The following is an 18,887-nucleotide window of genomic DNA, read 5'->3' as shown; positions in this document are numbered from 1 at the left end:
TCTCCATCTACTAGTATCCATCTATAAATCTTCACCTACTAGTATCCATCTATAAATCTCCATCTACTAGTATCCATCTATAAATCTCCATCTACTAGTATCCATCTATAAATCTCCATCTACTAGTATTCATCTATAAATCTTCACCTACTAGTATCCATCTATAAATCTCCATCTACTAGTATCCATCTATAAATCTCCATCTACTAGTATCCATCTATAAATCTCCATCTACTATTTTTCTTACCATTTACTATCCTATTATTTCACCAATAACTATTATCTAATTACCACTCTCTGTAATATCATAAATTTCCCCAGAATTAAAATCATAGGCTAAAATGGATATCAAAATAACATCATCATCAAAATAATCTGTTTAAATAACTTTGAAAATTTCGGGGCGCTACAGATACGCTTCGGCGATCACTTGATAGGGGAGGAACAATAGAAGATTAGTTGGATACCCTTCATTTTGAGGAGTTTGCCGATTGGTACCTTGCCTAAGTAAGACGAATGTCATATTTACTTATTACAATACTCAATATTTGATTCCCATTATTGTTTCCTCCCCATACTCACCGTGTGTCTTCCGTTGTACGTATTATACTCGCAGGTCAATCAGTTGGACGATCGACAAAGGAAAGAAATGGGTGACAAACTAGCAATACATTGTAGAGGGTCAAGGGAGACAACAGTCAAATATAACAGATATGTAGTCAACGGCAAGTTGTTTCACACTCTTGCAGTTGATGTCGCGAAGAGGACTCAGAACAGTGGCGTGTGTGTGCCGACTGTTGATGGCGAAACGTACTGTGGGAAGTTAACCGAAATAATTGACGTAGAGTACTACGATAGGACTAAGTACGTTATGTTCAAGTGTGATTGAGCGGACAACACGAGGGACAGGGGGTACAAGGTGGACGAGTACGACATAACGCTTGTCAACTTCAAAAATCTTATCCACTAGGGAGAGCAGATAACAGATAAGCCGTATGTACTAACTTCACAAGTTAACCAAGTATTTTACGTCTAAGAAGAAAGGAACCCAAATTGGGCTTGCGCTATAAGGACTAAACCTAGAAATGTGTATGACGTTGGTTAGGGTCAAGGGCCAAAAGAATGTGTCAACTTCCACGAGATAGAGTCGCTCCTCTTGACCAGTAATTATGATATTGATCTGCAGGATGATTTAGAATACGTCCGACTCGAGTTAACACCGACCGAAGCGTATGTGATTCAATAAAAATTTAGTACACCCTTATATTTGATGGTTTGTTGTGATATATATCTACATTGATTTTATTTGTAAACATGTTGGTACATATTTAGTTATTGTAAATATTAATTGGGTGCGTGATGTGTTTAGCAGGTTGATATGAGTTACCGGGGCGGGAAGTCTAGAGCACGGAGGCAAACCACCATGAGAGAGAGGAAGAAGGGTATCGACCAGTTCCACCTCTAGTGGAAGAGCAAACTCGTGCCGGTTAGGACTTTGGCTTCAATGTTGAAGACGTTCATGATTTTGCAGGTGGGCTTCACGGAGATTTGCAACATACTCCCCTGGACTCGGGCGCATCGGCCAGTTGGGGATTGTTTCGCATGGCCATTTTGATCGGCACCACTACAACACTTCAGGTGTGGATGATAGTGAGACACAGCCCCCCGAGACACAGCATCTCAAGGACAATTTGGATGATGGGACTGGTGCCACGCAGGACACGCAACCCGTTGACCTTGATCGACGAAGGTTGGACAAAAACCAGATTCTGGTTATAAGTAAGTGTACATGCTGAAAATACCAATTTATACGTATATATGTTTCGTTAGTTAGTATTTTATTCTAACTAATATATTTGAATCATGAATGTATTAGGTGCCAATCTTGATGATGGAAGCGACATATTTGAGGTGATGACCATCAATGACTCGCACAAGTTATGGGGGCTCCCTGACGGGAAAAGGATGGTGTGCGAGTATAACCCCGCGTGGCAGCCCGTCAAATGAAGCATGTCGAAGTTTAGCCAGATGACAAGAAAGATTATCAGGAGCGGCACTTATGTTAGGATACACGATAACTGGACAAAGGTAATGGAGCGTACGAAGGATATATGAGATGCAGTGATGGTATGTCTAAATTAGATGCTACTATATTTATGATAGTATGTGTATTTTATTTTGTCAAATGCGATTTATGCAAGAAATGATACGTCTTTTTACGTGCTAATATATATATATATATATATGTGGGAAAAATTCATTTTACCCCCCTGAAGTTTGAGGTGTTTTTCAATTTGAATCCCAATGTTTAAAAATTTGCAATATACCCCGTCTAATGTTTCAGAAATTTGCAATTAACACCATCTGTTACTAATTGCTGTCTAAGTATACGTAAATGACATCACTTGTGTCTCGCGTGGGATTGTTATGCTACGTCTTCCAATTTTGTACCCAACCTAACTAGTGAAATGACATAATTGCCCCTCATTAAAACTCAACACCTATTTTGATTTTTTTCTCGTCAACCCCTTTTAGGTGTCGTGTGGGTGTTGGAGTAAAAAAGAAAAGGAGCAGATGCCTCTCACTTGCTCCTATGCCGATAATTTTCGTGTACTTAGACAGCAATTAGTAATGGAGGGTGTTAATTGAAATATTTTGAAACATTAGAGGGGTACATTGCAAATTTTTAAACATTGGGGTTCAAATTGAAAAACACTTCAAACTTTCAGGGTGTAAAGTGAATTTTTCCCTATATATATATATATATATTGAATCATTTTTTAACTCATGCATAAGCACTTCTACATCCCATATTGAATCATTTTTTAACTCATGCATAAGCACTTCTACATCCCGCCTGCATGCGATATGATGGCCGTAAAATGGAACGCGTTTAAGGATATGGGCACCAAGCTGAATAGTTGGAGACACAAATTAAAACAAGACCTTAACATTCAGACGGGCCATTCTCCTAAGATAGTGAGGGTGAAGGTCGAGGCCGAAAAGCTGAAGGAGTATGACAGAATGGACTTGGAAATTTTGTTAGAAAAATGGTGTGATAAGAAGAATCAAGTAGGTCACGAGTTATATTTATTTTTATGTAGCTTTATGTAGTTTTATTGTGTTAGGGCCATGGATATTAAGAACGTTAATTGTGTAGGAGTATGATGCGAATATGAAGCAACTACGACCATTGAACAACGCGCCCCACTGCACTGGATCGAAGAGCTTTGTTAAGGTGACACATGAAGAAGTATGTGTCTCATTTACCATATATATATTTAGATGTAAGCAATTGTAATATATATATATATATAACTTTATGTGTTATGTTTTCTTTTTTTAATGCAGACCATAGATATTGGCGCTCCTCCTACACCAGCGTAGTCTTACATTAAGACACATAAAAAGAATGACGGTCAATATCTAAATGATATGTTCAAGAAGAGATGTGTATGCTACTAACCGATATACCTTGATTACTATGTGTGTGATAAATTATATATATTTATGATTAACAATAATATGTATCACGTTGCAAATTTAATGTAACCTACAGGAGAGGACGGAGGAGCTAATATCGACTGACTCTACTGCATCGTCGAGCAGGACCGATGGGACCGTACGGTGGGCACTGAATGACGTGTACGCCCAGGCACCCGGCAACAAGCCTGAGTACGCTGGTAGGGTTTGACATGTTGGTCCATATATTCTACCGGTGTGGGGCAGCATACATTCGTATTATACACCGTCCCAAGCACGGTCGCAAAATCTCGTGAACTCGACGGTCTTAGAAATGATAGAAAGGGCACTTAAAGTTGATAGGGAGCAGCACATGGCACAGATGGAAGCGGCGTTGGCTACAAGAGATGCTCAGATGGCGGAGTAGATTGCTGCAGGGGAGGTTCAGATGGCAGCACAACTTGCAGAAAAGAATGCTCAAATTGTAGCAAAAGATGCCATGGTTGAGGAGCGTTTTCGACAGCTTGAGGCCATGTTTCAGTCGAGGTTCACGTTCGAGGTGACTCGTCATAATACGATTGTGCCGGACATAGAGTCCCCAGCCCGTTTGGTGGTGAGATCCTTAGTAGAGAGTGCATCAGGTAATGCTATATTGTTATTGTTTTTAGCCATAATAATTTTATTTATTTATTTTTTATTCATATTGGTATTCATTATCATTAGAATTTTGAATGATATTGGTGGTGGATGATATTTGTTATATCTTGGTTGGTTTGTTGGTGAATGGTATTTGTTATATCTTGGTTCGTTTGTTGGTGGATGTGGGTTGGAAATCAATTTGTTTATATTCAATCCATTGAATGAATATATTTATATAGTCTTGGTGGTAACTATCGAGCCATAGTCGTTTCGGACTACGACGCTTTGTGACGTCCATTTGACTTGATTATAGATAAATATGCAAAGAGCAAAACGACTTATAGATATAAACTAACATGATTTTGTTGAGTATAATGGCCTCGGAATGCTTAATATGCTTAGCACTTGATAAGATTATATCATGTTTGTTGATTGTTTGTTTTGTCATTCGTAGCTGGAGCGGAGAAGTCGTTAAGTAGGGATGATATTGAGTTGGATTAAGTAAGTGGTTGGCCGTTCGTAATTGGTGAAAAACTACTTAAATATTTTATTCATGTTTTCTATTATGTATATAGTTAGATGTAATTATCTATCTATTTGTAATGACAAAGATGGTTTGATTAATGTTTGATGAAACTGGTTTTTTTGCCTTAGAACTTGTATAGTTGTGACTCGTGTAGTATTCGATTTATATAGAACTTGCATAGTTGGTGAAGTCGTAGATGGAACTTGTGTAGTTGTGATTGGCGTTGTAATCGATTTATATGAGATTGACGTTGTAAATTGTCTATCAGGTTAACTCCAAAATCCGGGCATTAACCCCGAATAATTCAAAAAATATATACCTGGGAGCAAATTTTTTTTTTTAATAATTACCTAATTTATTGACGTGGCAAGTTATGGCACGTCAACTGGTATTGACATGGTATAAAATGCCACGTCAATAACTTTACTGACGTGGCATTGTTACCACGTCAAGAAAGTTATTGACGTGGCAAAAATTGCCACGTCAAAAACTTTGTTGACATGGCAGATTCGCAACGTCAATGTCAAAAATGACGTGTTATAAATGACACGTCAAAAATACTTTTTTAACGTTTCACTATTTGCCACGTCAGTAATTAATGACGTGGTCAAAAAATTCTCATTAATGACACCTTTATTTTCAACGTTGGATACACGTTAAGAATGATACGTCAAAAAACTTTAGTGAGACGTGTGAAGGGGCTTGACACGTTAATAAATTTCAGTCAAGAAAAATTGGTTTTTTTGTAGTGTGTAGCCAACTTTAATTTCCTTCCACTATTCTCCTTCCGTTTGGATTTTCTGTTAAATCCTAACCGAGAAGTGTGAAATTTCTAAAATACTCTTAATTTTTATTAAAAACTAATCATTTAACAAAAAACTCTTGACTCGTGGGTTCACCGATAGATCTAACCCACCTGTATTGTGACCCACAGGTCATAATTAAAAAAAATTTAAAATAAAGAAAGAAATAAAAAAAGACGGTGGGTGGGTCACAAGCGACCCACCGTTGTGACCCTCCGTTAGGTCACTTGATGACCCATCGTGGATCACTTGGTGACCCCCGGTGGGTCACAAGTGACCCTCCGTTCGGTCACTTGGTGACCCATCGGGTAACTTGGTGACCCCAGTGAGTCACTTGGTGACCCACGATGGGTCCCTTGGGGACCCACGATGGGTCACCAAGTGACCCAACGGTGGGTCACTTGTGACCTGCCATGGGTCACCTAGTGACCCCACCAGGGTCACCAAGTGACCCAATGGAGGGTCACTTGTAACCCATCGGGGTCACCAAGGTGACCCATGGTGGGTCACAACTTGTGACCCGTCGTGGGTCATGGGTCATTTTTTTAAAAAAAAATATATAATAATTTTTTATTTATAAATAAGAATGCATTTGAAATTGTTAAAAATTTTAGGGGTATAAAGGTCTTTTACTTATTTCACCGTTTGATTTAACTGCAATATTTAATAGTAGGGGTTTTTGGAACGAAACGAAAGTTCGATACACTAATGTGAAAGATTTTAAATGTTGAGGGGAAAATGCGCAAAAATTTATTGGGCGTAAGTGAAGTTTCCCCTATTAACTAAATATAGATAATATGAAGAGTTTAGAACACTTGCTTGAAATGCTAGGCATTAGATTATAGCATTTTACTTTGATTTATGCTAAAACTTTGTAAAAACTAAATATAATATAAGAAAACAATATTTTTGAGGTTCTTGGAATTTGACCTTTTATCAAATCATTCTTTATAATATGCGCACTTATCAAATTAAGTCCTTCCATTGGATTTTTTAAAGACGAGCAATGACATAAGTTGATTATCACTTCATATCGAATTAAATTTTGACACATACAAATGTTATATAGTCAACAACAGTTAACTTAGTCATATATATCACTTAATTAACGAATGTTAAGTCGCCCCAAAATAAAAAAAAATAAAAAAAACACATGAGAGGCCTCTTTGCCTTTTTTTTTTTTTTTATTTGTTATTTTCTTTTTACTTTGTGTTTCTTTTTAATTTTCAAGAATATATAGGTGACATGGTTTTTTAATATATGTGATAAACTCTTATTGGACTCTCAAAAGATGATGTGTGAACCACTTTCTGGAAGGTGACGCGTGGGCCTAAATGTCACATTGACATTTTTACTGTGCAAATGTCTCTAATTTTAAATTCAGTCACTATGTTTAAGGTCTTTTGTCAAATATCATTATGCAAACGTCCCCACATCAATAATAACGTTTTTTGAGCTTAAAATGTCACCTTCTAAAAGTCATTATTAATTGTTTTTTTTTTTTTTTTGGTAGTAGAGAGGACACTTATACCGTCAAAAATTAGACGAAAATTGTAACATAATGACCTATTTTCAATATATAACCTGGGTACCACTCAAATATTTAATTGTAAAAATTAAAAATTTAGGTCTTATTATGTGACAAGGCCAAAACTCAGAAATTTAGGGGACAAATTGTCTTAAAAATAAACAACAAATACAACCTCTCTTTAGGTCTACCACTCTACCTGATCCATTAATTCCGAATCAGAAGAGATATGGGCTATAAAGGTCAAAAGGTAATTTACCTAAACACCATTAATAATTTAATAATTGTTGTAAAGAGACAAAACCACATTCAACGTCACTCCTAATCATCCCCCGCCGAATCTTCAGCCGCGAAAGTGCACACACTGCAAATTTTTACGTACAGCTGTGATGTGTTTCCCCCACACCAATTACGCCACTGGATTTATGAAAAGATTTGCATCATGAAAGTCAAAGCATATTCAAGGGCTGTGATTTAGGATGCAAGATAGTTGAAGTAGAGAGAAGGTTACAGAAACCTTTTTGAGGTCTTCCGTGGGTTCCACGTGTTAGATATAGAGTAGCTAGTGTCTTGAATTTTGTGAGGTTTGAAATAGTGGGGTGTTTGACCTACGAAGAAGACGACACGCCACTGAACATGAAGAATTTTTAGGCGTTTAGCTAACCACTACGTTGAGATCAGAGGAATGATTGGACTTGCTTCCATCTAATTTATGCAATCAATTTTTTATGCGAATAGTAAACTCAATATAAAATTAAGGAGTTTGTTTTATGAATTAGAGCGCCTTAATACTTTTTCTTATGAACTACTAATTATGACACTTAACTCCATCAAATTACTATCTTATGACAAAAAACTACATTCCGTCAACCAAATGGGTTAAAATTGATGGTTAGCGGTCTTGTACAAGTCATGTGCCATTTTAAATTTTTTTCATCTACTTTTCTCCTCACTTCAGATCGAGAAAATGATACTTATACCCTCATAAACCCTAATCCAACACATGAAAACAATTTAAAATGAGGGCAAAAGTGAAAGAAATTTTTTTTTAAAATAGCACATGAATTGGACATGATCGTTGACCGTCAATTTTAATCCATTTGACTGACAGAATGTGACTTTTTATTATAAGATAGTAGTTTGATGGGGTCAAGTGTCATAGTTGGCTATTCATGGAGGAAAAGTGATAAGGCACTGTAGTTCATGGAGGCAAAAAGTAATTATCTCTAAAATCAATGAATTAGGATTGAAGAGTCTGATTCGTTTAATTAAATGAGTTAAATTAAAGTTGATGTATATATTCGTATATATACGTGCGAATCCAATATAACTTGCGAATTCGACACAAACTCAATACAAAATTAGATAATTAGAGTTGAAGAGTTTAATCTGTTTAATTATATAGATCAAGTTAAAATCTTATACTCATATTTTGTTACAATCCAAATTCAACATGTAAACATGAATTATGACACTAAACTTAAATTTTTTTTTGTTGTGCTTTGCCTAGGAGATAGCATGAGGTGGCTTTGTTTATTAATGAATGGACCATGAGATGCATGGAACAAAAAGACTTTGGATCCCACATCGATGAGGGAAATACTTTGTGGAGCCCTCGCCAATCACATTTCATGCTCGTGATCTGCTGATTTAATAACATTTGTTTTCATACATTTTGTTCCAAATGGGTCATTTTCATGAATTCATAATTAATATCTGGAAACAGCTCATAGCTAGACACTAGAGATTTTCATCATTGTCATTTTCATTTCCCAAACAAATTTTCATAAATATTCACTGCGGTGATACTATATACAATTAGTGTTTTGTTTTTTACCCTCTCGGGGACCTCTGCTTCTCCTTTCCATTTTCCCTATTTCCTTTTTGGAAAAGTAAGAGAAACAACACACTCAATCACTCATAATGGGGTCATTTGAGTTAAAGGATTTGTACAGTGATTACCGAATTGAATCAAAGATAAGTGTTTAATTAGTATGTTTTGTTGGTCTCAAAACATTGGCTTTTGGCTGGTCTCTCTGTCAGACAATATCTCCAAAGACTTCCCTTTCTTTTCGTTTCTCTTCTTTCTTTCTTTCTTTTTTTTTTTTGCATTTTCACTTTTTCTTCTTTTTTCCCCGGTAGAATCAAATAATTGTGGTTGGTGCTGGACAATAATCTCTGAGCAGAAACAGCTTTAAAAACAGGAACAATTATGTATGAAACCGGTCCAACAAAAAACATTACATTACATATATATTAATACATTACATATGATCTATCTCATCTATACAATTCAAAGTTTTGAAACAAGCATGCACAACTTAAAAGAGCAAAAGCTGAAAGAATGGTCACTTCTCTCTTAACCTTTAGTTCTGATAATAGTGATCGTGCCTCTCCCTTGTGTCTGGATTCTCGTAAGGGCCACCACAGCTTTCCCGGAAAGCCCAGGACCATCGGGGGACACACATGGCCGACATGCAAAGTCCCCCACCGGATGCCTTACCGGCCTTGTTGGTGGCATTAGGATCCTCTCGTTTATGTCGTTTAAGGTTATGTCTCCTTCAACCCCTCCTGGTTTCACCACTGCAAATGGATACACCACCCCTGTAATCACCTTCTTGCTTTTCTTATCACATGACCACGACTGATCTCCTGATGATCAACACCAACAATATTGTGTTAGCCTCTTAATACCCTTCTTAATTAATTAGCACAAATAATTAAGAGACACAGAGAAAGGTGTACCAGAAGGAGCTATGGAGAATAGGGTTTCATTGTTGTTGATGGACTTGGTGTTTGCGAGGTCTCTGTAAGAAGATGATGAAGAATCTGTAGCTTCAGGGGCCTCTTCTGGGGTTTTTATATTTGCAGCTTCCTCGCTGATTCTGCTTATTGATGTGCCCCTAGCCTCATCTACGTGCAGACGTCACAAAACGACATCATATTATATAATCATACTAGAAATAATTGCCAATTAAACAATTATAGAAGGAATAAAAGCATAATTAAGCCGAAATAGATTGAAAATTACCTGAGAGTTGATTGAAACTGTTTAACTGGCTCACGGAATATATACTCTCTGACATTCCCCATGGACAGTTCGAATTCCAGAAGCTCTGCATTTATATATATAGATATGAGATACTCTCTGACCCATCATTAATTATGAACAATTATTAATACCCATCATTGAAATTTCACAGAAAAAGAAATACCTTTTCAAGATCCTTGGAACTATCAGTTTCATGATCGGTATACAAGAGCAAGCGTCTTCGTTTGGTTCGCTCGCTAAATTCAAGCAAGGCGTCTTCCAAATAGCCGGTAGAAAAATCAGAGTCCAGAGATGAGTAGAAGGGTGCTTCTAGTTCTCCACCATCCATAACTAGATAATGACAATAACATTCACAATCAGAAAAGCATTGTGGGTTGGTTATCCATCCAAGACCAATTTGTAGGACAAAAATAGTGAAAGAAAATAAGGAAAAGTTGTACCTAAAGACATACTGTCTGCGTTGGGAACTCCAAGGTTGTGGTTGTGGTTGTGGCCGTGGAAATCCCAACCTAGGGAAGAGCTAGTGTAAGCCAGGGAGTGAAGCTCACCCATCTTTCTTGTTTGTAAGCAATGGGAAATGGGGTTGTATTTATGTGCTAGAAAAGGGAGAGGGGGGGTGGAGAGAGAGAATTGGGATGATTTTAGAAGCAGTAGTCAGTCAACTGCAATGGGGAAGAAGAAATTAAAAGTGGGTGCTTTTTGGGATTCGGGAAATGAAGGGGGGTCACTTTTTTCTTTGCTTGGTTTGTAAATGGGGGAACTTAATAATTACCAAAGGATATCGTATTATGTTGGTGCATGTAAAGCAATGGCCTTTGAGAGACTCAGACACAATTCAAATTTCAGCTTTTCCTTTATGTGTTGTGTTTCCTTCTGATATGGACTGCTTGCTACCAACCGCCTCTCCCCTTGCCCAAACTTTTTTCCCTTGCAAAAAACATTCGCTCATTGCGATTGTGGGGCCCGTATCGGTTAACAATATTTGTGGTGGATTTTTAGGGGGTGGTACTGGTGGGTGTCATTTGGGAGGGAGGGAGGAGGAGGGGGGCCCCACTCATCGGCATGCTGGTGGGGCCACATTAGAAGAAGGCGATTTTCATGTCATGTGGGTGGGTGTGTGGGACCACCCCTTTTAATCGAATGGGTTCGATTTGAATGGGTCCAAATTTGTCTCTGTACGTCTCACCCGCATTGTATTTCGTGTGGATTTCGAGAATTGAGTTTGATGATATACAATCGGACGGCAAAGCATGTTTGTTTTTGCTGATGTGTGGGGTTTTGTGCCAAACAAACCTGATTGATAAAACGGGCCGGGTCTGAGAGTTCAAAAAGTAGAGACCAGAAGTCCAAGCATATGCAATTGAAAACCTGGCCCATGCACAGCTGGATTTACTCATTATTGTTTTTTATTATCCGTTACTTTTCTCATTTTTTTCTTAATTCCACCGCATGATAATAATAAGAGTAATTGCTATAAACTACATTTTTATTTTACTATTATCTAACCAACCCTTCAATCAAAGCTTGTTACAAATATGACATGAACTAAACCAGAAGTGAAAGAGGAGTTCAAACCTAGTGTATTAGCCACAACTTGTATTCATTGAGCAATATTTCTACCCCTTTTTTCATTATTGGACCTCATTTCCTAATATTGTGACTCTTAGATGTTGTGTCTCAGTAACCTTTCCAACATAATCCAGATTGCTAACTCTCGTTTACAGTTTTGCTATTGTTAAAAAAAAAAAAAGAATGTTGATTGGGATCGTCACGTTAATATTGTAAAATAAAAATGAAACGCCCTTAGAGTTTATTAAGAATAATAAACCCACAAAGTGTCATTGTAACATTCCGAAACTTATTTAACAAGTAAATAACCCAAAATATTACGGACCCCTTAGTCAAAAGTCTATATAGCAAAAGACACATAATTAATAAGAGCGATATACTAAAAGTATCATAACATACTTAGCTCAAAAGGATAACATCAAGCTCATTTTGGTCATAGAGCAGTCATCAAATCTAGATCTCCAAAATAATACATTTCATGTTTAGAAGTTAGGGTAAATCATCAAATACAAAGAGAGGTAACTTGGGTCCAACAAAACAAATCCTCAAGGATGCAAAACCTCAAAACCCCCATTTTCTTCCGCACTCTATCTTATTTTGACCTTAGTTGGTATTTTATCCATAGAAATATGTGCTAGGGTCTGCTTCTACTTATTTATTTTTTTTAACATGCATTTTCATTTCCTGGCCGGGGGTTACAACTGGTTATACTGATTTTGACTTTCAATCAGATTGTGATTCCTAGAGGTCCACTTTGGGGTATGTCTTTACCTTGGATGGTAGAGCCATTTGTTGGAGGAGTGTGTAAGCAATCTTGTATGGCTGACTCCACCATAGAGGTTGTGTACGTTGCTGGTTGTGAAGTAGCAAATGAGGCTATTTGGCACAGAAAATTCTTAATGGGTGTTGGTGTTGTGAGATTGAGGTAGTTTCTTATTACGTTGTTTTGCAACAACTGTAGCACGGTTGTACAATCTAATGAACCAAGAAATGACAAGATCGGGAAACACATTAATACAAGTATCATCTTTTCAGAGAGATTGTTACATATGGGGATGTGGTTGTAGTAAATTAAGATTACTTCTACAGAGAATCTGGCGCCTTTGCTAAGCTCTTGCCACAAAAGACTATCGAGTCTCATTAAGAAGGGTTGGTTAAATTGGCTTTAAGGTCAAGTCAAAGAATGTTAGGGTTAATGCCCTAAAACCCAATTTGTTTTGTATGGATTTTTTTTATTATTAATAAATTTGTTTATTTATTAAGATTAACATAGAACATCGAGCATTGGTGGTGTCCATAAGTTACATTATAGTCCATATGTTACATTATATATTGTTTACGTATATTAATAAGATTAACATACAAAAGATCTAAATCATAATTCATTGTGACTTATAAACCCTAGTTCATAGTCGGTGATGAATTGGCATTTCTATCTAACAAGATTATAACACATCAATTTTATCTTGATCATGGAAGTAGAAACTTCTTATTGATATGTTTGTGCATTTGGAGTGCACTAAATTAAGTGGGCTATGTAAGTTTTTATTCTATAAACTATTGTCAATTGCATAATTTGAAATCATAACTACTGATAGCATTGATTCTTAATCCCGATAAAAATGTGAATTCAAATGTGAAGTGCATGTCACTTTAATAAATTTAGGAGAGATCTTTCTTGATCACAATTTTTGTGTTGAGTGCTCACATATATATGTATTCACTTGAAATAAGAAGTATTCACTTGAAATATATTTAACGGGAATTGATTATTCTGGGTTTTGTGCCTGAGCATTTTAATAAGGAGTTACTAAAATAAATATACTCAATGAAATGTGATTCAACAAAGTAAGAATAATGAAGAGATTGAATCAATGATTCTAGGAATTAAGAGGAAGTGAAAATAAAGTGACATTAAATTCAAATTGACTTTATTTCACTATGGATATTTCATTGAGAGTCAAATGCAATTATAAAAAGTCAAATGAGCTCTTGTATAATTAAATAAACAGTAGATTGCAATTACAACTTTTTAGTAGAATAAGTTGTAATTAATGGCAACCAGGGACAAGTCAAGCGATGACATGTGTCATAGGCCCCTTGGAACTAGTTTTATTTTTCCCTTACGTCCCATTCTAAATATATTATTTCCCTTTTGGGATAGGCCAAATTGCACTATAGGATTTTGTTTCTTGTAGTGTTCCGCTAATACATGAGCTATAAGACTTGTCTCCATATTTTGAACTCTAGGGATTAAGCACATCTATTTATAAAGAGGTTAATATGATGAGAGCCCACACTCTTGGCAAAACAATAGTCATTTAGGAGAAGATTTATGGTGTTTAAAGAGAAACAAAATCAATTCTTGAATTTGCTAACATCAAGGTACGCAATTTATTGCTTGTTCTTTAGTGTTGATTATTTTTAAAAATTGTAATTAATTCATATTTAACTAGAAATTGTGTTCTTGATTTCTTTTGCTACATGTGATGTGCATGAAGTTGCATATCAGTTTCGAACATGCAATCGCTTAGTCATTAGTTGGGACACTATCTTGGTGTGGTGATCGATTTCGATTAGTGTCCTTTAGGGAGGTACGTCCTTGGCAAGGTAGTGGCACTGTGTTCTCGCCTCTTGTGTTCAAGCAATATTGTCACATACATTTTAGATGCATTATAGACGTTACTTCCTTTACAGGAATATAGGGACAATACGTTGAGGTGATAGGAGGGAGGATCCTCTCCTACATGCTCTTCCTTGCTTTCTAGTTTGTGGGGTTTGCTGAGCTACTAGGCCCAAGTGGTTGATGTTTTTGGGCCTAGATGTTTGATTTCAATGGGCCTATTCAGCTGAGCCCAATCAAGTATATGTACCTATAGCCATGTTCAATTCCCATACGGCCATACCCAACAATAACTTCGGAATTCAGATGTAATATAGAGTAAGAAGCAAAAGTAAGACCAATCCTAAAATATTAAGAGACCCATGTATTTGTTATATCTCGTGTATTTATATTGCACAATTGCATATTGCGGTCAGTCTCAAATATGGTGAATTTTAACCCAAACTGATGACATGCTATCATAAGAGAAGGCAAGCATAAAAACTTAAGCCCCGTTTATTTTGACGTAAAATGTTTTCAAGAAAATCATTTTTCAAAAAAAATATTTTTCACTTAAAATATTTTCTAACGTTCAGTTCATACTGATAATCACAAATATTTTTTTATATATATTTTCATTCAATCATATTAATAATAATAAAAAAAAAAAAAAAACAAATTCTTAAAGAGAAGTATTACCCAAATGTACCTTTTTTGGAATCAATTTTGGGACATAAACCATCCTATGCTTGGAGAAGTATCTGTTTGTTACAATCAAGGCTGGTGTGAAATGTGGGCGATGGATCAAATATTAAAATTTGGGAGGACAAGTGGATTCCAAATCCTTTTTCTTTTAAGGTACAATTGTTAGTTCGAATACCGGATAGGGAGGCTAGGGTGAAAGAGTTCATAGATGAAGATACTGGTTGGTGGAATGAGGCACTTGTGTCAGAGATTTTTTTCTATAGAGGAGGCTGAAAAATATGCAATTTGCCAATAAGTTGCAATAGACAGACCGATAAATTAATTTGGTGTTGTACGTCAAATGAGAATTTTTATGTGAAAAGTGCGTACCATATGGGTAAGAATGTGGCTATACATGAGGAGGGCGAATGTTCTAGATCAGCTGAATACGGTGAAGTTTAATTTGGATGAATTTGTGCTCCTTGCATGTGTCCGGAGTAGTGAAAATTTTCCTTTGGAAGGCGTGCAATAATTTGATACCGACCAAAGAAAATTTATTCGAAAAGAAGTTGACGTCTTACCCTTTGTGTCCTATGTGCCGGGTAGAGGTGGAAAACACATGTCATATTGTGGCGCTGCCCTTCTTCATATGCTATGTGGGGAGAATGCCCTCTAAAAATCAAAAAAAATGTGTTAGAGGTGGCAATGATATTTCCAGGTGTTTGGTGAGATTTGGAATTTTTTTAAAGATAAATGCTAGGCTTATAAACACATTTTACAAAAAAAAATTTACAAACTGATGTGACACAACATGATTGAATATGAGATAAATTCAAATTCTGAGAAACCCAATCATATTGTGCCACATCAATTTGTAAAAGGTTTTTTGTAAAATGTGTTTGTAAGCGTAACATTTTCTTTTTTGAAAATGTAAACATTGAATTATTGGCTACAATTGCACCTAGAATTTGCTTACGTAGAAATAATGTTGTCTACAGGAGAGAACTTATGCACCCCGCTCAGTTTGTTAAAAGTGCGAAAGAAGCAGTTGCGGCATATAGTGCAATGGAACAGGGAAAGAAAATAAGGAGGAAAGAAGACAAGTGTAACAGAAAGGTTACTGCCAAACTGAATATAAGAGAGAAAATGGAAGAGAAAGAGAGAAAATGGAAGAGAAAGAGAGAAAAGGAACTACTTCTTCTTATTGAATGAACTTGGCCAATTCGAGATGGCAAATCTCCTCACAATGCTTTTACAATTCTCCAAAAAGATACCTCCTCCTTGCACTTAACCAGCCTTATATAGGCTTAACAATTAAGGCAATTTGGTTACAATCTGTTTACAACTAACCACACAACTGCACAACTAACTCTAACAGCTTTCTTCCACTAACTATAACACCTTATTATACACATGCAGCAATGCCTCCTAACAGAATTAACTAACATGCTTCCTTTCCTCCAACTTCTCCTCTCTTCTGCAGCTCACGTGACATAGCCTTCCCCTCTAAAGCACCTTGCCCACAAGGTGCGGGTAAGCATGCTGTAAAGCAATTAACTCTTCCCAAGAAGCATCATCTACAGTTTCTAAATTTGTAGTCCCTGGAATGTAAGTGAGCAACCGTGGAGGAGGAACACCATAAACAGCTTCAAAAGGTGTCATTTTGGTAGAAGTATGCCATGTAGTATTATACCAATACTCTGCCCATGGCAGCCAAGACAGCCACTGCTTAGGCCTATCTTGTACAAAACATCTCAAATAAGTCTCCACACACTTATTGACAACTTCTGTCTGCCCATCAGTTTGAGGATGGTAGCTAGTACTAAATTTCAAGGTAGTACCTTGAAGTTTGAACAACTCCCTCCAAAAAGCACTAGTGAAAACAGGGTCTCGATCTGAAACGATTGAAGTAGGCATGCCATGTAATCTAATGACACTTTGCACAAACACTTGAGCTACTTTAATGGCTGTAAAGGGATGTGATAGAGCAATAAAATGGCCATACTTAGACAACCTGTCTACTACCACCAATATGACTGATTTCCCTTGAGAGTTAGGTAACCCTTCCACAAAATCCATAGACACATCAGCCCAAATTCTGCTAGGAATAGGAAGAGGCTGCAACAGTCCAGCAGGAGACATATTCTCATACTTAGCTTGCTGACAAACTTCACATTCTCTAATAAACTTCTTGAGGTCTTTAGTCATCCCTTTCCAATAAAAATCCCTCTTGGCCCTATGTAAGGTCTTTTCAAACCCTGAATGGCCTGCAATTGGATCACTATGCACAAAGTGCAAAACTTGTGCTCTTATGGCCTGAGAACTCCCAATGCAAATCCTTTTCTTATAAAATAACAGATTGTCCTTAAGGAGAAATTTTGCTGGATCCAACTCCCCTTTTGACCATTGTTCCAACAAAGCTTTCAGCTGCAAATCCGTATCATACTCAGCTCTTAAATCATCTATCCAACTAGCAGTAGGTATGGATAGGAGAGACAAGGTTACCTCAGGTTCCCAATCATCCCTTCTTGATAGGGCATCGGCTACTCTGTTTTCTACTCCTTTTTTGTACTCCACTGTGAAGTCATATCCAAGCAACTTAGTGATCCATTTCTGCTGAAAAGGGGTGCCCACCTTCTGCTCTAAAAGAAATTTCAGACTTTGATGGTCTGTTTTAACAATGAATGGCCTCCCAAGCAAGTAAGGCCTCCACTTTTGAATTGCTGTCACTAAAGCAAATAATTCCTTCTCATAAGTGGACATATGAACAGCTTTCCCTTTTAAAGCTTTACTTAAGAATGCTATTGGCCTATTAGATTGCATTAGAACTGCCCCAATTCCCAAGCCACTAGCATCACACTCAATCACAAATGGCTGGGAAAAATTAGGAAGAGCTAGGACTGGAGCTGCTGTCATGGCAGCCTTAAGGCTATTAAAAGCTTCCACAGCTGATTCCTCCCAAGAAAAAGCATTTTTCTTCAACATAGCTGTCAATGGGGCTGCAATAGATCCATACCCTTTAATAAACTTTCTGTAGTATCCAGTAAGTCCCAAAAATCCTCTCAAAGATTTAAGATTTTTTGGAAAAGGCCACTCCACCATAGCTTGAATCTTCTCATGGTCAGCCTTAACTCCTGAAGCAAAAATCACATGGCCAAGGTACTCCACCTCATTACAAGCAAACTTGCACTTGGACATCTTAGCATATAACTGATGCTGCCTAAGTAAACCCAAAGTAATCCTTAAATGTTGTTCATGAGCTTCGAAATCTTTACTGAAAACCAGAATATCATCAAAAAAAACTAAGATGAATTTCCTGAGAAAAGGTTTGAAAACTTGATTCATAAGACTTTGAAAAGTAGAGGGAGCATTAGTAAGACCAAAGGGCATCACTAAAAACTCATAATGACCCTCATGAGTACGAAATGCAGTCTTATGGATATCTTCCTCCACCACCCTAATCTGATGATAACCAGATTTCAAATCCAGTTTAGAAAACCACACAGCTCCCCACAATTCATCTAATAGCTCATCCACAACTGGTATAGGAAATTTATCTTTAATAGTTACCTGATTCAAGGCTCTATAATCCATACACATCCTCCAACTACCATCTGCCTTCCTTACAAGTAACACTGGAGAAGAAAAAGGACTCTGGCTGCATCTAATAACTCCAGTCTGCAACAATTCCTTTACAATCTTCTCTATCTCCTCCTTTTGGTAAAAAGGGTATCGGTATGGCCTCACTGAAACAGGTTGTGCACCTTCCTTCAAATGGATTGCATGATCATGAGACCTTTTAGGAGGCAACTCCTTAGGATCTGCAAAAATATCTTCAAATTCTTCTAATAACTGAGCCATAGGATTAACTTCCCTGTTCTGTTTCCTCCCATCTTCATTCCCTTGCTGCTGGTTCAAATCATGACCAAGAATCTGCAACAAGACACCCTTGTTCTCACCCCTAGTCAGTTGAAAAGATTCATCATCTTCTAAACTAACATTCATAGTGGCAGCTAACCCTT

At 36.9% G+C, this 18,887-nt stretch overlaps 1 protein-coding gene across 1 annotated transcript; it reads right to left on the bottom strand.

The window, feature by feature from the left end:
* Positions 1-9,151: 9,151 nt before the first annotated feature.
* LOC132179093 (protein XRI1-like) lies at positions 9,152-10,737 on the bottom strand. The gene is made up of 5 exons (XM_059591731.1): positions 10,451-10,737; positions 10,174-10,340; positions 9,990-10,074; positions 9,704-9,871; positions 9,152-9,610 (listed from the first exon to the last, which is right to left on the bottom strand). The coding sequence occupies exons 1-5, from the start codon at positions 10,560-10,562 to the stop codon at positions 9,318-9,320; spliced, it is 825 nt and encodes a 274-aa protein (XP_059447714.1). The 5' UTR covers positions 10,563-10,737; the 3' UTR covers positions 9,152-9,317.
* Positions 10,738-18,887: the final 8,150 nt, after the last annotated feature.

The sequence above is a fragment of the Corylus avellana genome, chromosome ca4 (assembly GCF_901000735.1).
Source record: "Corylus avellana chromosome ca4, CavTom2PMs-1.0".
Classification (NCBI taxonomy): Eukaryota; Viridiplantae; Streptophyta; class Magnoliopsida; order Fagales; family Betulaceae; genus Corylus; species Corylus avellana.
The sequence above is the reverse complement of the archived record's forward strand: the minus strand, read 5'-3'. Positions and strand labels throughout refer to the sequence as shown.